The sequence below is a fragment of the Hoplias malabaricus genome, chromosome 12, assembly GCF_029633855.1.
Source record: "Hoplias malabaricus isolate fHopMal1 chromosome 12, fHopMal1.hap1, whole genome shotgun sequence".
NCBI lineage: Eukaryota > Metazoa > Chordata > Actinopteri > Characiformes > Erythrinidae > Hoplias > Hoplias malabaricus.
The window spans coordinates 28170832-28196903 of record NC_089811.1 but is presented as its reverse complement, the minus strand read 5'-3'; the positions used below and the strand labels follow the sequence as shown (position 1 = coordinate 28196903).

The 26072-nt window shown below is 38.5% G+C and overlaps 1 protein-coding gene across 2 annotated transcripts; it reads right to left on the bottom strand.

Annotated features, from left to right (window-relative positions):
* Positions 1-109: 109 nt before the first annotated feature.
* On the bottom strand, positions 110-26072 carry aff3 (AF4/FMR2 family, member 3). Of its 2 annotated transcripts, none has more exons than XM_066686948.1 (18): positions 25866-26072; positions 17725-17802; positions 17538-17571; positions 17332-17380; positions 16517-16568; positions 14557-14591; positions 12965-13148; positions 8749-10743; positions 8531-8655; positions 7055-7190; positions 6228-6361; positions 6050-6113; positions 3486-3622; positions 3302-3373; positions 2905-2998; positions 2075-2124; positions 1791-1987; positions 110-964 (listed from the first exon to the last, which is right to left on the bottom strand). In XM_066686948.1, exons 2-18 carry the CDS (start codon positions 17797-17799, stop codon positions 843-845), a joined length of 3555 nt encoding a protein of 1184 aa, XP_066543045.1. In that variant the 5' UTR covers positions 17800-17802; positions 25866-26072; the 3' UTR covers positions 110-842. The 2 variants fall into 2 exon arrangements, with proteins under 2 accessions (XP_066543045.1, XP_066543046.1); XM_066686949.1 differs by lacking the exon at positions 25866-26072 and adding an exon at positions 17905-17958.

The following is a 26072-nucleotide window of genomic DNA, read 5'->3' as shown; positions in this document are numbered from 1 at the left end:
TGGTGCATCGCCACCCTCTACTACATGCATAAATAAATTACAAGACATGCAGTTGCACAAAAGCCTTTATAAAAATCAGCCTTAAAAACACACATTTACAGTACTTTTAAGAGACATGATAAATGCAATAATAACATGTACAAAAATATTTAAACTTAAGTGTGTACTGACCACTTACGTGTCATTTGTTGAGAGCTACTGGAATAAAACACTTCACTATTTAAAGCCACATGAAAAAAGAATGATTTCTTTATGTTTTGTAAAACAAATGTGGCACATTTGGCAAAGTAACTTTTGTACAGAAGTACAACAGTGTATAATCCTTAAAGACATTCTTACTTTCTTAATGCCTTTAATACAGAGAGCAAATATCCAAAGTCTTATAGAAGTTGAAATATGTGGAAGAGCTTGTCCACATGAAAATGTTCCTCTGGCAGCTGGCAGCTCTGTTACCCAGTCCAGCAAGTTACTGAATTCTTCTACCATAGTGTTTCCCAGTTAAACTCCTTTAGTCCAACCTCTGCAAGGCTTTATGTTTTCTCTGTCTTTGAGTTTAACTAATCTGAATGTCCTTAATATGAAAAAAAAAAAAAAAAAAAAAAAAACATGAAGCTAGGCAGTGGCCCTCCATGACTGAAATTGGGAAACACTGTTTTGTCATATATCAGACACGTGGCTGATGTCCAAATATCAGACAATGGGGATTTTAAAACTGGATGCATAGAAACAGGAATAATTTTGCAGTTCCTATTTGAAGATAAATCTGACAGCAGGACAATATCCAGGTTAAAGCATGTCAGCAAACTGAAACACCATGTCAAGGCAGTGGCTGAGGGTGAAAGTTAAGACAAATTGGCACTGATCCGTATCCACTGCAGTCCCTGTCTGGTGTACTGGACAATGTGGCCCATGCTGCTGTGCAGAGTCAATGGTCCAGTCAGGGTGTTCAAGTAGTTAAAGAACTCTAGTCAAAGAGACAGCGAGAGATGTACATTGTTATTTTAAAATTAATATTCATGTTATTCTTAAGAAATATATGTACAGAGAAGGAACGTACCTTACTAATTTTCAATAGAATTTAATGCAAAAAATTTAATACCAAGTAATTTCTGAGCATTTCCATTGGTCCATTCATCATGATTTTTTTCATACAATGTGCAGGACAGCTGTATTTAAATAGTGTAGTAAACGATGTAGTAGTTTTTATTTGGATGGCAACAATATGTTGGTATAGTTAAATATAGTTAGATAATGTACTGTCTTGTGAACAGAGGAAAGTACACTGATAGAAGCTGAGAAACACAAAGAGAAAATACAAATGGAATTTCTCCCCAACATTTACAAATAACAAACTGACAAAACAAATGTGTCTGTGAGATGGAAGAACCTTCTAAACGAGTGTGAATCGAGTCCCTGAATTGGGATAATTAAATGACAATGAATGGGACAAAGGATTTTAGAACAGTGAGTGAGGGAGAGAATTCTTAAAAGCAGAGAAATCAGAACAGTGTGAACAGCATTCAGTAGCACTGAATGAGGACACAATAGATCGGTGTGAAGGAAGAAAAAATAATAAAGGACAAGAATTAAAGGACAATATTCTAGAACACTGTGAATAAAGGAAGGCATTCTAGAAGAGTGAAAGAGGGAGAACATTCAAAATATTGACAACAATGACATAAAGGTATAAGCCACACCAGCCCAGTGTTGTGTGTATGTTGGAAAACACTGGGCTGGTGTACTCTGACCTTTAAGAGAGCACAGAACCTGAGCACTGCTGTTTGACCCACCTTTGTTTTCCTTGGCCAAACTGTCAGCCATCTCCCAGTACTCATAACTGTAAAGCACACTGTTGGTGATATTGAGATGGTTTGCTGCCATCTGGTGGATACGGTTGGGAATATTAATAAAAGGGGATGTGGGAGAGCTGCCTGGTTGGGACCCTGTTACACCAACAGTGTAAATGCAAGGATGAGGTACAATTCCCCTAGAGAAACACACACACACACACATATATTTAGCATCAGCCGGAATGTGTATACAAGATACATTTTCTGATGTAATAAGGCCTTACTTTGTGGTATCGTTCCACGAAGGTGCAGTGTGAGGCACTTTTGGGGAACTCTGCAAGAAAATACAAGTAAATGTAATTATAACATCAATGTAAATTTGGCACTGGTCTATTACTGTCACCCTTCAGTGAACAGGACTGTTCTTACCCTTAATGGAGCTGATCAGACAAAGCACATTTGGAGTCCACACAGTGATAACTTATTTTAGTGCTGGAGATTCAAGTTACTAACACACACTAGAAAGCTGTATTACCTCAAAATATTTCCATAAATTCTCAAAATTTCTCTGAAATCCACCAAGCTGCTTTAATGCCTTTAGTATGGCTATTGCTGAATATGACATGTTCTGCCTTGTACTGCATTCATTGTCTTTCTTTTAAAGCATGACAGAGAGGCATGTTGGCACAAATTAACATTTGTGCCTTCTGTTGTCAGTTCTTAAACATATATCGAAGCTGAACAATGCAAGATTTAGCTTGTGTCATAGCTCCAACACAGATTTAAATATACAAAAAAATGACATCAAACATGTCTTGGATGATCAACAATATCTAGAGTATTTGAACATTTAATTTTATTAGCTTAATAGGACCCTGGAGTGTGACAGAGACACTAATTTTCTGCGCCACCATGCTGTCCATTAATTTTTTCATTATTATTCATTTTTTCTTTCTATCTTCTAATATATCTCCAGGGTCCTGGGGCTGGGGCTGGGGCTGTGTGTTCGAGCCCTGCTCCGGGTGACTGTCTGTGAGGGGTTTGGTGTGTTCACGCTGTGTCTGCGGTTACAGACAATGAATGAATGAATAATTCATTAATTTTAACGGGATACCTTGAAGTAGTCCAGCAGGGCTTTGGAGTATTTCAGGGCGTGGTCTTTTTTCAGTCGAAACATTTGCCAGTACAGAAGAGCAAGGCAACGAAAACTACAAAGCAGACACACAGACACACGTTTAATGCATATATACATATGCCAGTATTGTGCCTTCATCGTCAGTATTTATGTATTTATGTATTCACACACTTGCCCTGAGTAGCTTAGGAAGAACGTAACTTTAAAAACCACAGAGTGGCCAGGGGTGTACTATGGGTCATTATAGACCAGTGAGCTTTATAAACTTCAGAGAACAGTGTGTGAACTTTTAACCTCACAGACAAATGATGCCATTAGGCTGATTAATAACTGCTAAATTATTGTTTGATTAAAATAGTTACAGCGATATATTTACCAAAGTACAGCAAGCTGCTTGTCCTCCTGCCTGGCTCCAGGTCCTGTGTGACTCTTTAGCCTCATGGCATATCTATCAATAACACAGAAAATATCAACAACCCAGCAGCGTTGACAATATTGTAAATTGTTTGTGTAGGTAAGACATTTTTTAATGAAACATAAGTTTAAAAAAACACACACACCTTATCAGCTCCACTGTTTCTGCATACATGGTATAAGGTGACTTGGCCTCCAGAGGTCCTTCCTCCATGGCTTTGCCACACTCCATAAAAGACAGTGCAGCATCGACATAATTCACAGCTTTCCCAAGTTTATCCACCTGAAAGCAGGTGAGATAGGGAGTGAGAGAACACATGGGTAAAAGCTCTTAATAGAAGACCAGCATTCAAAAAACTGTGCACTGTAGTGTCATGTTAAATAGCTATATATTCAGTATAAATACTTATATTCTAGTGCAAAATTTTGTAGATGTTTTATAACATAACACCAGAAAAACCCATTAAAAGCCAATAATAACAATTATTATAATAATCTGTGGGTGGCGCCGCAGGTAGTGTCGCAGTCACACAGCTCCAGGGGCCTGGAGGTTGTGGGTTCGATTGTGACTGTCTGTGAGGAGTTGGTGTGTTCTCCCCGTGTCCGCGTGGGTTTCCTCCGGTTTCCTCCCACAGTCCAAAAACACACGTTGCAGGTGGATTGGCGACTCGAAAGTGTCCGTAGGTGTGAGTGAATGTGTGTGTGTCTGTGTTGCCCTGTGAAGGACTGGCGTCTCCTCCAGGGTGTATTCCCGCCTTGCGCCCGATGATTCCAGGTAGGCTCTGGACCCCCCGCGACCCTAAATCGGATAAGCGGTTATGGATGGATAATAATCTGTGCAAAATAATCTTAACAAATTTAAGCTTATTTATCTATTTATCTGTGCCATATGACTTAAAAAAGACTTTAAAAATTTTACTGCTGACATAATAAAGAAAATCTTTTTTTTTTGCTGCTTAAGACTCTTGCCCAGAACTACAGAAACATTTTCTGACCTGCACAGAATTTGTTTTGTTCTATAAAACCTGTTTCTGGAAAATATGTCTTTAAAAAAAAAAAAAAAAAAAAAAAAAAAAAAAAAAAAAAAAAATCTGTGATTTGTTAATTCTATTTAAACTTTTTTGAAGTGACCAAAGTAATAAAAGAATTCCTTATTTTTACCAACTTCACTGTATTTTGTAAGCATAAACAAAGGATTTGATGCCTGCAACACACTTCAAACAATGTTGGGACAGAGGTGTGTTTACCACTGTGTTACTTCTACTTTCCTTTTAATTATACTTTTGTATTGTTTGGGAACTGAGGATAACAATTAACGCTTTTTAAGTGTAATTTCTGCCAATTCAGCCTCTCATTTAGCTTCTCAACTGTTTGTGGGTATTGTTTTTTTTATTCTGCTCTTTATGATGCACCTTTTATAGACAGAACTGTATTGAAGACAATGTCACATTGCTGTCGCCTTTAGCACAGAGAGCTCAGTGTCCATTTCCGCCCATTACAAGCAGAAACATGGACTCACCTGACCACAGCACACATTTCCACTTATTGTCAGACCATCTGAGATGAGTTTGAGTAGCAAGAAATTGGCAGCATTTCTGTATTAAATTGATGTATGTCTTTTTCTTATGGAATAGAATTGCAGGTTGCATTTGTTTAAGTAGCAGTGGACTGTGTTAAGTGAAAATGGTTGCCTGAAGAACTCCTGAGCTCACATTGCTATATTTGCAGTAGTCTCGCATTGCCAGACTCTCTATGGAGTCTACTTAATGCAGCCAAGAACCACCTACTACTGCAGGAAAAGAAATTTGACTGACATGGAAAAGGACCAGTCACAAGTCTGCTATTTTGGCATGACATATAGAAGGAAGTAGCCTTTATGATTCACGTAGGACCCATAAGAGTCAAGACAAAAGGAAGTGCGTATATTCGATGTACAGCGAGACAATCAGGATGCAACTGGCAGAACTTTGACAGTGAGGTCAGATTAGTGCACTAAAACTATCAACTGTCAACTTGTAGGCAGAGTGTTTGTGGATGACTGTATTTGCAGTAACATGATGATTTCTCATGCAGTGCTATCTGAGGGTTCAAAGTTTATACTTATGAAACAGTGGTATCTGGCCTTGTCCAACAGACTCCCAGAGATTACTCTGGATATCAGGAAGCCTCTTCACAACATTGACGATTGTGAAAGATGATTGTGAAAGACTTAAATCCTTTACAGTCTTGTGTTGAAAAATGTGCTTTTTGTACTGTCTAACAAATCTTTCACTAAGTGTGGCACAAGGAGATAAGCCACACCCCTTCTTTGTTAGCAAAGACTAACCCTTTGTTGGAAGCTCTATAGGTACAGTTTATAATCAACTTCTTGTCAATTGTTTGAAACACCGTAACTTAAATATTCAGTACTTAAAATATTTCACTTTCAATCATATTATTGTTTCAGGCATCAAATTGAGTAAATATATTTTTCTAAAAAAAAACCAATACAATTGTTCACTGCATTTATGAGACATATTTTCTTTGTAACATTGTCAGTTAAATAAATTTTCGAAATATTTTCGAAATGGGCTGTTTGGTTTCTGCCTTCATTAAAGAACCATAAATTATCCCATAATAAAAGTAAAGGTACGAATAAATCTTTCAAGTTACCTCAATATCAACAGCATTTATGTAATGTATTTCTCACATTATTTTTACAATTACATACCATAGCATCTGCTCTATGTTTCAGTCGTTTTGCTTCGTGCATGTAGTATTCTGCATGGTGAGAACTAAAGTGGAACAGGGAGAGGTTTGTGAGGGGGTTTTCATGTTAGATAATAGGGAATTGCTTGATCCAGACATTCATTTTTGTGTGAACACAAAAGCCGCCAAAGATAACTCACACATCAGTGTAAGGCACAGTTCCTCTGTAGAAGGCTGACTGGTTTGTAGATGGCCCCCAGGATCCAGAAGAAGGCTGTGTATTTCCTGACGCTCCAGGATACTCTGCCTCAATCTTGGGTTGAGTTCTATGTATCTAATGCATTTAAGGGTGGTAAAAACATAACATCACAATACATAATTTGCTAAATTCACATTATTAGCTTTGCCCCTTGGCAAGACCAGGCCCCTAGTGGTTTGAATGGCATGAGTTCTATAACCAGATACACTGTCAGATTTTATCAGCAATTTGAAAACATGCTTTTGATTACTGTGACTTTTTATTTGGGGTGGGGAGATTATAGAACTCATAGCAAGGGCCTGGTCTTGTATGAGCAGTAATAAATTGCCTGGGGATATTACCAATTTGGCTGCTTAAAGGGGCAGACTTTCCTACAAGGACATTGCCATAAGTGATTCTATCTTATTTTTGAAGCAAATGTGTATTCAGTCATCTTGTGTTCAATATCCACTATATAATATATTGACATTAATTATACACCGCAACCCTGAAATGGACAAGCGGAAAAAAAGATGATGATGATGACAATGACATTAATTACAGGTTACATTTTAGTTGCATTATTACAGGGATAATTGTGAATAATTAGTGTAGTTATTACACAAGGAGTGAGCAGAAACTGAGGAATGACCTGCTAGGTCTGGTTTAATCTGTAGTAGCATTTATTGTTTCTGCTTAAGCGGTTCGGCCGCATTTTCTGGGTGTACAAATGTTGTCTGCCATGTTTCCTGTATTGTAGAGTGCCATTTAACTGTACAAAGTGTGTACCTGTGTTTTTTTCACTGTGGCGTCCCTGTCTCTCTGAGGATGTGTGTGCTGCTGGTCGGAGGGTTGTGTCTTCACACCAGACGGAGGAGAAATTGGTGACAGTGGCCTCTTGGTGTAAAAGTAGTCCTCGTGATGTCTGTATATCAAGTAAGTAAAATATCTATCAGGACATATAGTAACAACACAATATAAACTTCTACTATTTTTTGGAGAAAACCTTAAGATTAACCATTAACCATAATGCACTAAGGGTACTCTAAAGCAAAGAAATCTAAAGGTCAGAATCTGGAGCTGATGACTGATGTTATCACAAGGTCAGATGTGTACAAGACCATTCTGGTTGCAAACCTTCCAAAGTCTGAAAAGAAACTGCTCAGTCACAAACAAATATGACTGGAAATACACCAGGGACCTCTGGATAGGATACTTATGCAAAGGCAAATAGTCAGTGAATTGCCTGTTAACAATATATGTCACACAATTTGACATTTTGATTCCTGATAAAAGCATACAAAAAAGCATCAGTATTCTACTGATATTATAAAAAATATAAAAATCTACAAATCTCATTTCCAGAAATTTTGTGACATGTTGTAAAATGCACTAAAAACAATAATCTGTGGTTTGGTACTTCTCTTAAACATTTACATTATGAACAAAGCACAAAGAAAAGTGTTTCAACTACATGTTTTGAAACGATAAACAATTTTTGAATCTGATGCCTGCAGCACATAAAAAAAGTAAATAAATAAATAAATAATAAATAAATAAATAAATAAATAAATAGAGCAGACAAATAAGAGTAAAAAGTTCATGAAAACATTTTCACCCAAAGGCTCAGTTTTGGCTCATCATGAAGTAGAGACTCAGGCAACAGTGATCATGTTGAAGGAGCTGAAAGTCTTGTATCAGTTCAGAATGGGCACAAATCCCACTTACAAAACTTTAAAATTTGTATCCTCAATTCCCAAAAGATTAAACACTAATTTAAAGGAAAGGTGACATAACACAGTGGTAAAGATGCCTGAGTCCCAACTTTTTGGTTGCACATATCAAATAATCTGTAAGTGTTTAGAATATTTACAAAATACAATCAAGCTGTTCAAGTTGAAAGTCTTTTTTGTGCTTTTATGAGTTTAAAAAGCTTCTAGAGAATGATCAAATCACAGATTCTTATCTTTATTTCATTATTCTGAAAGTGTCCTAACCTTTCTTGAAATGAAGTGGTATAAAATTACATGGTATGGAAACAGTGAAACTGTCCTCCCAATACTCTTTTTAGACTTGTACTTATTTATTCCTTATATCCATATAGTTTCTGGGTTCATAGTTCATGCTTTCTCCAATTATGTACTGGCATATTTTACAAATTAATTGAAAATAAAGCTATTTTTTGAAGTTTTAATATCTGTTTTTTCAATAAAACTGAAATGCTGGCAATAAAAATAACAAATAAAGATTTGTGTTCAAATATACCCGTTCTGTTTGTTATTGGAGCGGTTCTGTTGATTTTCACTAGCAGCTGGGTGTGAGGGAGCTGGCAGCTTGTCTGTGAGAAAATGGCTTCTCTTACTCTCTTTTTGTGCCTCTCCATTCTCAGCCTGATGGATCAAAAACACATACAAACTCACACAACAGACAGACGGCACTATGTAAATTATGTGCCTAATTACTTTTTAATCTTATTTCATTACCTTACGTTTACTCCTGACATCTTCAGGTTCTTTCTCTTGACTGTACTGATGTCTCATGGATGTTTTTTCCTTACTTTTAGCTGGTAATGAAGAGGAAGATGAAGATGAAGACCTCCTCTGTGAGACCTCACTTGAGCTGGGGACTCTGGCCAAAAGAGAAAGGTCTATCTTCACCACCAGGTTTCTTAGACCTCGATGGGAGACAGCGGTGGACTTCTCAGTACGGCCAAATGGAACCAAAGTGTAGAGTTTGTGTTTTTTTCGACGTTGTTGTCCTTCGTCTGGAGATGTTGTATTAGAAGGGTCCACTACACTGGAACTTGAGTCTGAAGGTCTCCCATGACGTCTCCTCTTTTGACTGGAAGTAGAATCTGCAGGAACTTTGGCAACGTTTGGGGATGGACCAGGTTCTGAGTCTGAATCAGAAGAAGATGAAGAAGAGGAGGAGGAGGAGGAGGAAGATGAAGAGGAAGAAGATGGTTGTGGGGGGCATATGGGAGTGGGAGAGGGAGGAGAAAGTGGAGGTGAAGGGTTGGAATCTATCACTCCCGGGTGGGAGGATTCTTCACTACTCCTCCTCTTCTTCTTCCTCTTTTTGTCTTCTTGCTCTTCTAAGCTGTGTTTGCTTTGCTGATGCTGGCTGTTGGTGTGGGGTCTCTGTTTGGGCTGTACAGCCTTCCATTCAGTGTTTGGCTCCTTCCTCCTCCTCCTCTTCCTCTCACTCTCTTCTCCTTCTCTTCTCCTTCTTCGCCTCTCCTCTTCCTCGTCTTCTTCTTCTGAGCTTTGGACCCAGCGCCGCCTGATCAGCTGCTCCTCCGCCAGCCTCCCTTGTCTACCAGATTCTGCAGCCTGGACCGGGGGTCCTCCCTGTGCCTTCTCACAGCCTTGACCCTCCTGCTCTTTCCGTCTAGGCTTATGCTCCTTGTGTGATGGCCTGCTGCTAAGCACTGGTACGTCCCTGGATTTTGTTTTGTGTGTCGGGTTGGCGCTGAATTTAGAGGTAGGTTTTGAGACTGACTTGGCTGAAGCCTGTGATTCAGACTGAGATGCAGGCCTAGACCCAGAATTGTGAAAGAAGCCGCTGCTTGACTCTGTGGGGGTTAAGTGTTTCGATTTAGATATGGGGCTGTGCTTTGGCTTAGAGTTTAAGCTCTGGCTGCATCTGATCCTAGCATCACCAGGTCTGTGGCTTTGCTCAGTGATGTGGTCAGTTGAAGATAAATGTCTTGGTTTCACTTTTGGGCTGAGGTTTGTTCTCGACTGGGACAGATGTTGAGGACTCAAGTGTGGAGCAGGGCTGGACCTAGATTTGAATCTGAAGTCAGTGCTTTGGGCTTTGGGCTTGTGTGAAGTCTCTTTGTGTTTGGAATGATGTGGAAGACCAGATGGCCTAGAGTCTGTAGGTCTACAGTTTTTAATACATTCAGTGTTATGGTCTGGAGGCATCCATGGCCTGACTCTAGGCTGCCGCAGAGGACTGGAAGTAAGGCGTGGGCGTGGAGGATGCCTGGAGCTTTCCTGGCAGTGAGAAGATACCTGAGGATAAGAAGTGTGTCTTGGAGAAGCGGCTGTAGGGACAAAGCTAGGACTAGGACTTCTGGGTGGGTGAGGGGGTAATGGGCTTGGGCTTCGGCTCACTCTCAGACTTGCACCTGGGCTGGGACAAACACTTGGGACTGGGCTTGGCACAGGACTAATTCCTGGGCTTGGACAAGGACTATATCCAGGACTAGAATGGGGACTATGCCTTGAGCTGTACTCAAACCTAGGACTGGGGACAGGGCTTTGACTTGGGCTATGGTCTTGTATATTCCCAAGGCTGGAATCCCTCTCCCAGTACCTTCCTGGAGATGGTCCTCTGCCAGAGTCAAAAGTCACACTTGAGCTCTGTCCTCCTCCAGGGTCACGATCTACTGATTGTTGGCTCCTAGGAACTTTCTCAAGCCACTTGTCCAACTGCCAGTGTGTGTAGGATGGATCCTGGTTGTGAAGAGACTGAGTGAGTGAACACAAATATCAAATGTAATGATTAGAATTTTAGACATGATTTGTTATTATACCATAATATGTAGTTATTTCTTACAATTCGTAGTGACACAGAGTTTGTGATGAGTGATATGGATAGCTTGGGACAAGTTTAAATGCACTAGTCACCAGCTCTAGGAGAACCACTTTGCATTTGAGTTTCTCTCCATCCAGCCAAACCTACTCCTGCTATTTTTTAATAGGTCCTTGATAGTCAGCTTAACACATCAAGATTTTGAAATACATGCTCTGCATGTTTTTATGTTTTCCTAGTCTACACACAAAAGCACCTGAGAACACTTAATTCTCAGAGAATGTGCATAGTGCTGTGTCTCTGAGAACAGGACTGGAAATCATGTTGCAGCATGATGGAGCCAAATTAATTAACAGATAATGAAATCTCCAGGAGGTAGACAAAGCATGAAACAGTCATGTGAAAAAAGAACCTATTATCAAGTTTTGAGAAAACTGAAACATTCTTGTTATATTTTGGTCTAAAAGTATATAAAAGTCATTACTGACGTTAAACACAACTCAAACACTGAAGACATTTTTGTTACCTAGGCTGGATGATCTGAGAACCACAAAACTTTCATAAACCAACATAACATTTAAAAACTTTGCAGGATGGGAAAAATGGGCAGAATGTGGGCAAGTGGACTAAAATGAGTCTGTTTACAAGGCAGTATACATTCTGTGACTCAAGAGTGTCTGACTGAAAGACAGCAAACTAGATATGGTTTAAAGTAGAAATGATTAATATGATTAGCAAAGACAAGAGAAACTGAGTAAAAAGTTGATCTTATAGAGAACATGAGAGACAGAGAGAGAAAGTCATAAACATCACTCATTCACTCCTTGCATCGTCTCCTTCTTAAAGCACATCAAGGTAAGCCTTAACACTGTAACACTAATAAAACAATGTTTGTGACACCAGCTTCCAAACAACAATATTCAAATTGGTAAGTCTGATGGGTCACACACACAACAACACAGCACTTTCATAATACATTAATGACAATATTTTTATCTTATAATTTTAATGACATGTTATATCTTTTTTCTGCAAGTACAAAAATAATAGCTGAACCATATGAAGATAATGGGAGAATACTCACTGGCAAACATATATAGGAATGAGGGCAGTCTACTTTCCCTGCTTTGCCTCTGCTAGCTGACCGGTGCTAATTTAAACCTCTACTCCTCTGCTCAAACACCCCCCCCTTCTTCATCCCTCTCTCTTTCCAGAGAAGACACTGCATCTCTTGTGCCCTCTCTCACTCTCCCTCCCCTCCTCTTCAACACCCCCTCCACCCCTACCTGGAACTGTTCGCTGTTTCCAAGCCTTCCTCCTCAGAGACACTTCTACGGCTGTAGATAGATGAAAAACACATGGTGCTCCCTCCTCCTCACTGCACGGGCTACTGCATACTGCATGTTCAGTAGTAAAGCATTCGGTTTCACACAGGCTCCTTCATTCATACAGCAGACCAGGACTCTGCTAACAGTGTATGAAAGCTAAGCTTTCTACCTCCCTCAGCTTTCTTTGACAATTATACTTCCCTCATTCTTAAATGAAGAACAATTCCATTCTATCACAATATTCCATTTTCTCAGCTTCAAAATATATAAAAAGACCAACAGCAAAACAGTAGGCCGACATATCAAATATTGTGAATACAGCACTGTTTATGCAATGCCCATCATGATATTACACTTAATGGAACCACTGTCATACTTCATACCCGTAGTGTTCTCGCAAAATCTTATTAATACTTTTTATTATCATGATAATAATACCATATTGTCATATAAGACACCAGATTTTATTCATGTCGTTTAAGTTTATAGTAAGCAACTGCTCCAGCATCAGTAATTTATATGTACTGAAACAATGTGCACCACTACTGTTGCCTATCTAATTGTCTGTAGGGATTCTGCATGTTGACGTGACACTGAAACTCTAAATTCTCTGTGGCCTACAGCCCCCACCCCCTCCTTTTCACTCACATTCCTCATCCCCCAACATACTCCTCCTCCCAATGCTTTCTTCACCGCTCACCACCAAACCTCTATACATTCTACTCAACAACTACAACTACTTATGCTGAAGAGTGACCATCACAGTCAAGGCAAAGAAGAGAGACAAGAATAGGCATGAAAAAACAAAAGGTTAAAGGTGAAAATGTACCTCTTTGCCACAGGAACTGGACAGCGCTTGACTGGCTTCCCCAGGCAGGGAGTGCGTCCGTGGGCTTGGACTGAGTGACTGCTGGCTACTGCTCTCAGACTCGCTGGAGGAATCAGATCCTGAGGAGCCTGAGCTGGAATGTCTCGCCCTCCCGCCATGTGTGTGTGTACGGTGCCCTGACAGGCTGTCAGTCATCACACAAACACACACACACACACACACACACACACACACACAAACCAATTCCATATCAATACACAAACACATGAGCATAATTTTCAAGCCTACATGTGAGCAAAATTCAAACAGACATGTTTAAAAACTATGCAACACAAGGTACAATAATAAACATTTTATATTCTTTACATTCTGTCAAGCACTGGGCAATTAATCAAAAGTTAATAGAAATTGACATTTAGAACCTGTAATCAACTTAATCTTGCCCATTTCAATTAAATTGAAGTTTCTTTTAATTCTGTTCATGCTTTTTTATTTTGTTTGTTATATTAATGTGTCCCCCACTATGTGTACTGTCCACTTTGGCCATAATACTGTACATAGTCAGGTGATTCTGCACAATCCAATCTGCTTCATGGAAGCAACATGAAGGAGAACCTAAACACTGAAGCCAACCAAGTAACTTGAGCAGCTTGTAACAATGAAAGATGTTGTGAGTTGTTTGGATGGTTGACTTTAGTAAAGATGACACTGAACATGAAGTCAAACATAAACACTGAAAAAAAAACAGTATCAGCTACCAAAGTGAATAGCCCCAGTCTGTTTCATACCACCAAATATGAACAGGGCATGGCTCCAAAAAAAGGAGACTGACAAGCTCCCAGCAACATTAGGAACAAATGTCTCAGTATGAGCATATGTACTGTGCCATGTCAGTGAACTTACAGTGACCCTGTCAGTGAGTGCACCCCCTCCCCACTAAATAAATAAATAAACAAACACTCATTAATCCTAATAAAGGCAAAATGCTCAATTAATCATCATATTGACTTGTGGTCATAAGCACTAGTTCCTGCTACACTACTTTAATTACAATTATACACCCAATTTGTTACATAAATGTAACTACATAGGACAGCATAACAATGAAAAACATATAAGTATGAAAATATTGCTAAACAAATGCTGTAGAGGAGTGATGATACAATCAGCCCACAATAATGGGTATGATAAGATGCATTGTTACACCCCTAATACTCTGTAAAATATACAGAAAAAATTTTAAAATGCACAAAAGTTTAGATGAACAAAAGTATGAATACAAACCTCAAAATGCTTTAAATCAACTTCACCATTTTTGTCACTACTCTTGTGCATACATTTTAATACATAATGATTAAACCCTTTGTGCAGAATATAGGACACCACAAAATTCAGCAAATCTTAAAAACAGAAGCTATGTTATTTAAATACCTAGAGTATCAGGCAATACAAATATTCACTGAAGCTTTTCACTTAAAATCAGTATCTGAAAGCTGACTGTCAAACTATTCACACTCCCCAACAGGAACAAGGTACATTTTCACAGAAATACAGAGTCATTTGTTAGCAAACACTTGCTTAAACATACTTACGTCTGATTAGCAGCCCAGGAAGCAAGCCGATGCCCCTTTTGAAAAGATAATAAACAAGAGTGAGTTTCAAAGGTCTTCAGCCAGATGTCCATGACAAACACCAAACAGACAGACAAACAGGCAGCACAATAACTTCACTTACAGTGATATTATAAGTCCATGATCCCTGAGCATAATACAGCTGTGAGTCAACCAGCTATGACACACAAACAAGAAGCCCAATAGTGTGGTAAAAACACTCACACTCACACTGAGAAACCCACCCACGCTTCAACAAGAACTGTTTTTCTTCAAGCTGACTCAACTACTACATTTGTGTAATTACCTCAAGATGGCCAATTCTCTCTCTCTCACACACACACACACATGGAATGAATATTGCACATATCAGACATACAGAGGAGTTAACACCTCTGCTTTAAAACATCAGCCCTGTTTTTACAGACTAATAAGTACCTTTAAAGTAAAACGTCGAGTAGGCACTCTCCTAGAACTAGAACAAGGCAGTAAGATGAACACTGATGTTCTGAACCACATTTGAGCATGTTCACAAGCACATTTGCACACAGTACGCAGTTTGTCTTTCTGACTGTCCAAAGTTCCTGCAGCTAAACTACTGTTGACCTCATGTAGGCTAAGGGAAGGCACACTGTCCTACGCTCATACAGAGGAATATGTGCAGCTGTGGCCTTAAGGTATGAGAGGTGAGCTTGAGACCAGAGTTTTGCCTGTTCAATTCCCAGGACAGACAGGAAAAAATCATCCACGGCTGAATTGCCCTTGAGTAAGGCACCCAACCTCAAGACTGCTGCAAGGATGCTATGGCTGTGGCTATGACTAGAAGCCTGCTGCTTTGGTTGCGCATGCTTACAGGCCCTAGTGTGTGGCTAAAAAATCACTACCATGGATCGGTTAAATTTAGAGAATCAGTTTCCCCTTGGGGATCAATAAGGTGACTCTTCTTCTTCAGTCACACATGCACACACTCCTAAGTTAACCTTTATCCTTAAACTAAGAACCGAGCAGTCACAAATAACCATTAAAACCAGAACAGATGTATGGTCACAAAAGTAATAATAATTGGGTGGGGCTCTATGTATTCCACTTGTTCAGGAAAATGGAGGATTTTCACATTTAAAAAAATTAAACTGATAGGTTAATTAACCTTTGCTCATTTTTAGTTATTACTTTGAATTCAGAGTAACTGAAACAAACTTCTGATCTAATATCTGCTGTATGGGAGATTAAGGGGCTTTTAAAATATTAATGTGGCACTAGTAACAGATGTACATTCATATATATGTTTCAAAATGTTTTTGAGTGTTTATGTAGCTCAGTATACTGCACTTTCTACCATCACAATGGTAAACAAATGTTTATACATATTGTAAATTTAAAATGTATATTACACTGAACAGCCCCCTCCAGGGTGTGTCCCTGCCTTGCGCCCAGTGATTCTGGGTAGGCTCTTGACCCACTGTGACCCTGAACTGGATAAGCGGTTACAGACAATGAATGAATAAATTACACTGAACATTATCAGAGACTGTTCAATATGACTGATAAAGACCCAGCAGGCAAATCTTCTAAAATCTGAGCATTTTTGAATTATAGTTCCCTGATTTTGTATTTTGGGTCACAATGTTTTTGGAAAAGTACAAATATTGCATCTCTGTTTTATTTCTATTTGAATGTGTTTTCTGTTTCTTTTGCAGCACTTAAAACTATATTTTAGCCAGAATTATCACAATTATAAAAGATTTCACTAATTGCAGGTGAGAACACATCGAAATTCCTTATAGGAATGTGCATGGATACAATTTTATAAAGCTGTGACTTAATTAACTGTATTGAATGTGGACCAGTCACTGTGCTGACACCAGAATATTGGTCAGCAGCTAATCTCATTAGATTTCTCTATTACTGGACTGTTGTAGAAGGGTGTGAACTGTGCTTGTACCTTGTCACCATCTTCATCATCACTACTGAGCTTCAGGTCATCAGCAAGCATCCTGGGAAGACAAAATGGAGAACATGATGTAGAGAGCTTGAATATGAGACCATTTCACACTAACTTACTCAAACAAACAAAGCATCTTTATATATGTACATGTGTGTGCATGTGCAGAGAGGCAGAGAAGTTAAAAGTGTGTGCTTTCTCAGTTACATACCAAAACACACTCATAAACATGCCCCTCAGAAGTATAACGCCTCTGTGGGTTGACTGTTGCGTAACAGGCCTCTCTGGTTGTGTTAATTTCCTTTTTAATTGGCTGCTAACTCCATCAACTTTACTGACTTAATAAAATGTTGGAGAATAGAGCCAAGCCATTACATCAACTCAGCCTTAAAACAGCAGTAGTGTTGTAAAATTCTAGCAGTCATTCCATCTTTCTCTCAGTCATTTTCACTTTTTTAAACCATATCTTTTTCTGTTGAAAAATGTCAAGCATAAGGTACAGTGGCCCAAAAAAAAGCATTTGATCAAAATGAGCTCATCAGCATCTCAGAATTTATTTTACGTCACTGTAAAATAGTGCAGTCTCTTAAAACTCTCTATATATATTATAAATATATATATATTCAGGATTGATATTCAGTTGTAAATGTAGATCCACAGTAAATGAAAATGAGTTGTAAAACTGATCTAATACTAAGGGATGTATGTGTGTTTTTTATGTGTGAGTAATAAAGATTTAAGTCAGAGGGATCCCAGCCATATACCGCTGGTGCCTGGTTACCACAAGCAGATCAGGTGTCAAGCGACCCACTTACGATTTGTGAGGGGCCACACGTGGCATCCTCATAGAACCATCGTTCCTCGCTGAAATTCAGGGAAAGAAAGACAGGATGACAGAGTTAGAACCTGAAAAAGATACTTCTGAAACTGTTGCATGTTGTATTCACATGAGTGAACTGTACAAAATGACATGTATATGGACACACACACACACATTTGCACAAAGCGTATGAAGCATTACCATGTTTGTGCTGAGAGCTGTGTCGTTTCCCTTCCTGAAGCAGACACACAGAATCAAACCCATCAATCACTCTGCAGGTAGTTAAATAAACAGCATAACTTGTGGTATAAAATAAGGTGGATTTTGTATCCTCTGCTGCTAGCTCATTTTTGAGCTTGTGACAAATTATCATGTCCCTTGTACTCACCTTGGAATCTGAATACAGGAACCGCTCAGTGCCCCCTCCTCCTGGGGGCTGCTGAGAAGGCCAGGAGTGGGTCATATCCTGAAGGGAATGAGAGAAAAAGGCTTAAGGTTAAATGTGGAAGGTCAAAGAGATTTAAAAACTCTGTTTGGAATACATGCAGAGTGGAAATGCAAGAGTTACCTAGTATGAAGGAAGGCTCAGCGATGCCCTCTGACCTTACATGTTTCTTTTATGGCTAGCAAGCCTCAGGTCATGTTCAATTACACCATGTCATTACGGTTGTTGGCCGCTAGAGGCCACACCAGGTGGTTTTAATTACAAACCCCAGTTTTTCACAGACTCGTTTAGAGCAGAGAATTGAGGAGGTGTGATTTACAAAGACACTTCACTCTACTGGAATTGTTGCTTAAAAAGGTCTACAACACAGGTCATTGTTTACTTCAGTCCTGGACCTGCATTGCCTTTATAAGCTGTAAGATGAATGATTTTCTTGTTCCAAGATATGCCAGATTTAATTTCTCTCTTAACCTCACTCATTTATCTTAAAACCCCTAGGGCTTGTATAAAGACTTTACATTTTAGTTCATCATGCTCAGAACTACATAGTGTACATCTTAAAAGAGTGATTACTAGGTAGTAGGCTAATTTATGAGGTTGATAATTGAATAACTAGCTTGTGGTTTAAGAGGTTAAGAAGGTCACCATGACTTGAGGGTGCAGTGCAGAATTTCACCTGGAACTAGGGCTGGGAGATTTTATGTTAAAGAAACGTTTTAATCTTGAACTCACATTAAAAAAGCTTGTGCCTGGCATTTGACCACATTTTCTAAAAGAAAAAATATTACAGCCATACATTTAATTGTCCTTGCCTACTAATATTCATACTGAAAGGGGACATCTACAATTGTGGGGAAATGCAGTTCTCTGTGATTGTTTATTTTCAAAAGCTCCACAGTTAGGAGAGCTAGCAAATGGTGAGGAAATTTGTTCTGATTTTTATAAAAAGTGCTTCTTGATTACAATCTTGATTGTTGTCTTTAAGAACAAATCTACATTCATATTTGAATGAAAAAAAAATCATGATGGCAATTAATCAATATCAATATAAATAAATACATATTTATTCTAACCATAACATTAAGACCACCTCTTGTTTCTACACTCACGGTCCGTTCTCTCAGCCCCTCTGACTAGACAGAAGCATTTTTTAGTTCTAAAATTACAGACTCTGCTCTTTTTCACCTTGTTCTTTAATGGTCAGGACCCCCACAGTGTCTGTATGATTTGAACAGTATATCATTCTCAGCTCTGCAGTGACACTGAGGTGGTGGTGATGTGCTTATGCATGTTGTGCTGGTACCAGTGGATCAGACACCGCAGTTCTATTTTTAAACAATGTGTCCATGCACTGTCCACTCTGCTATACACATCTACCTTGTTGGTCCAGCTTGTAGATGTAAAGTCGGAGACAGTAGTTTATCTAGTAGCTGCACAGTTTGGTCATCCTCTAGTCTTCATCAGTGGACACAGGACGCTGTCCATAGGACAATTTGACAGTATATTTTTGGTTGGTGAACTATTCTCAGTCCATTAGTGACACTGCTATGTCTGATGCGCTGGTATCAGTGCAATACCCACTAAACACAACATTACCAAGTCACTGCAGCACTGAGAATGATCCACCACCCAAACCATTTTGTGGTGGTCCTGATCAGGAACAGGGTGAAAGGGGAAGTATAGTAAAAGTATACAGAGCAACAAATGGATTATAATCCATAATTATAAAAATACAAAGTGCTCTTGTATGGTCAGTGGGGCTGAAAGAATAAACTGTGAATGCAGAAACAAGGAGCTGGTCATAATGTTAGTCGATCTGTGTATATATTCCTTAGATGTACCAGGACTATTTCTAAAATGATAGATTCAATGACTACAAATAAAGACTTAAAAATATATATCCCATACTTTTTCTTTTTACTAATTATCCTGAAATTGTTATAGTCCCCAGCAGCTTTACCGTTCCTTTATTTTAAATCTTTAATAAAAAAAAATATTGTTAATATTGTGCAACTTTTGTAACAGCATTGGAGTCAATATTAGGATCTGTGTGAGGGTAGAACCCCAGTAACTATTAGAGCTACTTTTTAGTGTATTTAGGGCTTAGACATATGGTTTTGTTAAACTAAATTTGACAGTAGGGGAGGCATGGTGTCACTGTCACACAGCTTCAGTGTCCTGAGATTGTGGGTTCAAGCCGCACTCCAGGTGAATATCGGTGAGGAGTTTGGTGTGTTCTCCCCTGTCCATGTGAGTTTCCTCTGGGTGCTCTGGTTTCCCCCCAGTCCAAAAACACACTTGGTAGGTGGACTGGCTACTTGAAAGTGTCCATAGGTGTGTGTGTGTGAGTATATGTGTGAGTGTGTGTCACCCTGCGACCCACCACTAAACCCACCTGAACTAGATAAACGGTTACAGACAATGAATGGATGCATTTAACAGATATTTTTTAGGATGTTAATGAAAGGAACACTAGGTAAGATGTACTTTTGTTCCTGGACTCCACCTGCTGTTACAAAGCATTATTTACATTTACAGCACTGTCCTGAAATCAAGTGAGGGGAGGGGGGCGGGGGGCACAAATGAATTTTTTTCCTACCTTCCTCCAAAAGTTACAGTGTGCAGTTTCTGCAGTGCCCAGAGTAGCAATGACAGAGGCCCTATTCTCCCTATTATAAGCCAGTGGAGCATCACAATGATTTTGAAGCTGTAATTTTAAAATATAAATACTAACACATTTTCCTTTAAATGCATCTTCAGGGAACTATCCATGCAGAGTTTTCCATTTTTTGGATGCAAACCATCCATCCATCCTACATACCAATTGTGACTTCAAATAAATTCAAATTTATTTGAATTCAAATAAATAGGCCATTAATAATTTTTTATTTCGCTTTATGTTGTGTCAAAACCTCTTGATGAATGAACAAATAGAAATGATCCAAAGGGACACAAAGAAAAATGCTATATTAACACTCACTGAAAGCTAGGATTTTATTTTCAAATTCCAATTTATATTGTCCACTTCTATTTCATATGGCATTCTGTACCTCATGCCTGGCAATGACACTAATGCAATAAGTAGAATAACATTAAGAGAGAAATTCAAGACCTCATTTAGAAGAGCCTTAAGGATATGTAAGCATTTGTCTGTGTGTTCTGGTATCAGTCTGAATGCACCTCTAAGCATATTAGCCTAAAATAATTCACTGTGTTATCTGTTACTGATGCCCTGTTTGTATGTGTGTAAGATTTTATGCATGTGTGTGTGTTTGGGTGTAATGAACAGGAAGCAGTCTGCAGTAAAGGTCATATGCTATCTGCTGTAATAGCTGTAGGTTGTAGATGAGAATGTGTGATAGAGCAGACTAGGATGGAATGCTGTCTGTGGCACACATCTGAAATCAAATCAGCCAGTACAATATGGACTCTCACTGTGAGGACCAGCAGGTCTGTGCCATGATATTTCACAAGACATGACACAGATGAATACATAAATACAAGCGCAATGACACATGCAACTACACATGCAAATTACAGACTCTAGTGCTGCAGGCTAGTAGTGCACAGAGTTATTGTCTGTTATTGAACAGACAAGATACTGACCAGACATGACTTATACATATTCAACACTGTTGTTAATCAATATAGGAGCAAAAGTCCTATAAATAAGAACCGACTGACAGCAATTTTTAATAAACCTCTGTGTTAAAGTAGAGAGCTTTTGCTTTCAGCAACGGCACACAGTGTCACTGATATAAAGCACTGAATGACACCCCCTGTGTAGTATATTTATTTTTAAAATGCTAGTAAGTGAATGTCAGTGAGTGTGATCGAGTCAGCAACTGAGCGAAATGGTGGGCAGTGTAAGTGGGGTGTGAGCAAATGTCTGACTGACGCCTGACTGGTGCATTGTGTTTGAAAACCATGTGGTATTTAGATTTAAGCTTAAATGGCTATAATCTGTTATTGTCATTATTCACAGGAAAATTTACACTGTGTTACACAGTGTAACATACTGTAAAAGATGTTAACTTGCTATCAGTTAACTACTGAATGCTTTAAGAGAGCACTCTTTCAGAGTTCAGATATCTGAATCAGTACGAGGAAACAATGAATCAGAACATGTCTATCAGAGCAACACCTACAAATATTAAAGTAAACACCACCTTGAATGTGACTGTAGTATATTAACAATATTAGATAATCCATTTCACTACCTTAACAGTCTCTATCTTATACTCTCCATCCCTATCTCTCTGTGTCCTCCGGCCATCTCTCAGTAACACAAACATACTTCTCCCTATGGAGTGTAGCTTCCTTCTTTCCACTCGTTCTCTTACTTCATTATATATCTCTCCTTTCTCGGTCACTAAGGACTTCGGCTCATCCCTCTCCTGAAACAACAAAGCTTCCCAGGTGAGCCTTCTGCTATCTGCTGTGTCTGATTCTTTCTCTCTCTCTCTCTGTCTCTCTCTCTCTGTTTCATCTATCTGCCTTTACTTACACAAACAATGCTAAGGTTTCTGGCTGCTGCTGCTGCTATGAGTGGATGGCCAACTTCTCTTTCACCATTTCAGTCTTGATTATTATATTTATAGACACACTGAAGCCAGAAAAGAAGTAGAAACAAGGTTTTTATCTGTTTGTATATATGTGTATGTTTCATTTGTTATGTAAAACATTAAGACTGAATTCTATAAAATAAAACTCAATTTTGAATTAATATCTAGTGTGGTACCCCAACCCTGAAATGGATTAAGTGGCAAAGATGATGATGATGATGACGATGATGATAATGATCTAGTGTGGTGAATATTTGTATTACCACTGAAAACTTGCACATAGAAATATTTTCATTTTATGTTAGTTGGTATTGATAAAATCACTATATCCGAATAGTTTTTCAAAATGTATACCCATATCAAATTAACAACATTAATGAATGAATTTCCAGGACACCACGAATCTATTCTAAAATCTTGCTTTTCAAACTTAACATAACATGTTATGATTGGATTGCTTTGTTTTGCTCAGCTTCCCATACAAAGATATGAAAAGTAAAAAATCGCTCCACACTGCAGTTAACTGTATAGTATGATTATAATAACTAGCTGTTAAATCAACATGACATAACCATATATGTACAGAAATTGGTATTAGAAAATACAAATAATGTATATTGATCAGTATTGAGCAATAATCCATATGCAAGTATTGATGACCATATCTGAAAAATTTATATTATATCACCACTACTGAAAAGAAACATATGGCTATGTCCATATCAGTGAATACCTGTACAGGCACCATCACCTAGCAGCATCTAGCAAACATATAACTGTACAAAGCATTTACAAAAATATGCTTGGCTCAGAAAAATATTAATAAAATTAGAAATTTTTCAATTCAAAACATTTATATGTCATCCTAGTTTAATAATACATATTATAGTTAAATCACCTTTACATATAAAGTTAAATTCTCTTTGCTAGGAAAGAAATGAATCAATGTTGTTGTTTTCCTCAGAATATATTTGGCATAGACAATATATTCTTGTTGCACCTGTGATGGAATTAACAGTACTTTAGGAGCCTTGTATATAAAACACTTTTGCACACTTACACAAGCAAGGTGAACAAAACCACACACATGCAGCTGAGTAACTTGAGTAAGGTGAGTGAAGGCTGGTTAGCTGTAGCAGAGTGTTGTTTTGTGTGTTTGAGTTAGAAGTGATAAGCATATACGTACAGTACCACTGCTGCACCCACACAACCTGAAAACCACATCCAGCTCACTTATAGCTCAGCATCTCCACCACTCAAAACTCTTTACTTAAAAGGCATGAGTGAGAGTTTGCAACAAAGCAGAAAGTTGCTGAAGCATTCTCTCTGTGGAGCTGTCCTCGCCGAAGGTTAAGAGGAACAATGAGTTGAAAGGAGGAGCAACGAAAACTGAATAAGGCTGGGCTTATTTTTCAAATCTTCTATACATCAGCTAAGACGATTCCTACAGGGAACTATCTGCATGCTCACACCTGCTTCCAGAAGCAGCAGAAACCTGCTAATAGTATCTGCATAACTAAGGAAAAATCTAAATTAAATCTGATTATATAAAACCCTTTTACTGTACATTGGTGTAAATAAATATAGACATAAGTATACAACGCTGAGTGTGAAAGTCTGTTGTTATATAAAATACATTTTATTTTTGCTTTTGACACAGCAAATATTAAAGTGTAATTTTTAGTTAAGTAATATTGTGGCATTATCACAAATTAAAACTACATCAGAGTATAGTGGAAAAGCAAGATACTACAACATAGCCTACAGAAGCAGTACATGAACAGAAACCACCAATATCAAGACTGGCCAAAATTCGGGTTAACCTTTTAGGCATGGAAACCTTAATCAGCTTTGCTTTTGCCTAATTTGTTCATTGTGATGATAAATGTATATATGAGCAGGATAAGTGCAGTTGTGCTGTATTTAAAAACTGCTGCTACACCTGTACCAAAAAATACAAAATTGGCAGCTGCCTCTTGCTTTCAATCTACTGCTCTATTTTTTTTCTTGTTTAAACACACCAGTATCTCTTTGTAGCTACAGACCAATACACCCTGGAGGGGGCGCCAGTCCTTCACAGGGCAACACAGACACACACACATTCACTCACACACTCACACCTAAGGACACTTTTGAGTCGCCAATCCACCTACCAACGTGTGTTTTTGGACTGTGGGAGGTAACCGGAGCACCCAGAGAAAACCCACGCGGAGACGGGGAGAGCACACCAACTCCTCACAGACTGAACCCACAACCTCCAGGCCCCTGGAGCTGTGTGACTGCGACAATACCTGCTGCACCACCGTGCCACCCCATGGACAAATTAATATAAAAAAAATTATGTATGATATAATGCCAGTATTTTTAATATTGAGACTTATGTTCTGTATTCTCAGTTTCAGGTTACAATCTGTGCTGATGTTAACACACACATGTCCAAAGACCACATGGGTTTGCTGTACTGAATAATTAGCACAAATCTACCACAACCATCTTTTCATTCAGTCAATCTGTCCCCATCTACTATAAACAAACTTCCACCAAATGCACAAACAAACACAGCAGTGCTTCTGCAGAGGAAAACCTGTAACGCACGGCCACTGCTATTTAAACAATAACAACAGATGATGAAGCTCATAATGAGGAAGTTAATCATAATGATTTCAAGCATCACAGTGTCCCTCACCACTGACTCTCCACATAAATGCCATAAAAGCTGGCTTTCATAATCCTCTTTCCCTCACACTAACACACTTCCAGCAGCTGTCTTTACCCTCATCAGTATCTTTTCCTGTCTGAGAGAATGACTCATCTGCGTTGTTGTTACTAGAAGAGTGCATGTGTGAGGGTGAGAGAGAGAGAGAAAAACTTTTGTACTGAAAAAGTGAAACAATGAATTCACTTGATTTTTACATTAGTTCTGTATACACAAATTAACATTCTGTTTTTCTGTTTTCTTTTTGCCTAATAATTTTGTTATTGTAATTTGAGTGCATAATTAAGTGCATATGAGTGCATTGTGAAAATTTTGAAACATATTGTTCACTGCCTAGTACATACAACATATGTTTGGAAACGGTGTCTTGAAAACTTTTGTTGTAACAAACTGTTGTTTGTAACATTTTAACATTTGTCCATACGGTCTTCAGGATTTCATCTTTTTTTTAATGATGTTTAATTTATAAGATGTGTTTTTGAATGTGGCACAATTCAATCCAGCCAAATAGAAAAGATGTCATTTACATATATCAGTCTTAAAGGAACTGAGACACAAACAGATTTTATTGTAAAAAAATATTTTTAGTTATTAAATCAAATGGAACTGAAATTAAACTGAGTTCAATAATAAGTTGGCATAATTGTAGCTTCCTGGTCTATCCACTTAGAATTTGTTCAGTTAATTAAAAAATGTTAAGAGAGCACAGCAAGTTTCAAAAATGTTACCACCCAAATACGAATCGTGATTTATATTTTCGAAAAACAGAGGCACTGTAAATAGAAACTCTGCTTGTCACTCACTCATTAACGCAGTTTATCTTCAGGCTCGAAGATGTGACACTCCACCTTTTCCTGCTTCAACTTCTTCAGCTTTCTCTCACTGTCTACATGTCCCAGTGTCCACATCACCCTGAAGGCTCTTCGGTCAGGCGTGAGGTCGGAGAAGGGCGGTGGAGTCTACAGAGAGGTCAGGCCTCGCCGCTAGCGCGCTGCACCGCTGTGGCCCCG

Bases quoted from the DNA above. Each gene is read 5' to 3' on its own strand.
- aff3 (XM_066686948.1), bottom strand. From the start codon at position 17,799: ATGACCCACTCCTGGCCTTCTCAGCAGCCCCCAGGAGGAGGGGGCACT. The intron at 17,572-17,724 runs GTGAGTACAAGG...TGTCTGCTTCAG, and splicing joins TCCTGTATTCAGATTCCAAG to GAAGGGAAACGACACAGCTC. The intron at 6,114-6,227 runs GTGAGTTATCTT...GTTCCACTTTAG, and splicing joins ACTGTGCCTTACACTGATGT to TTCTCACCATGCAGAATACT.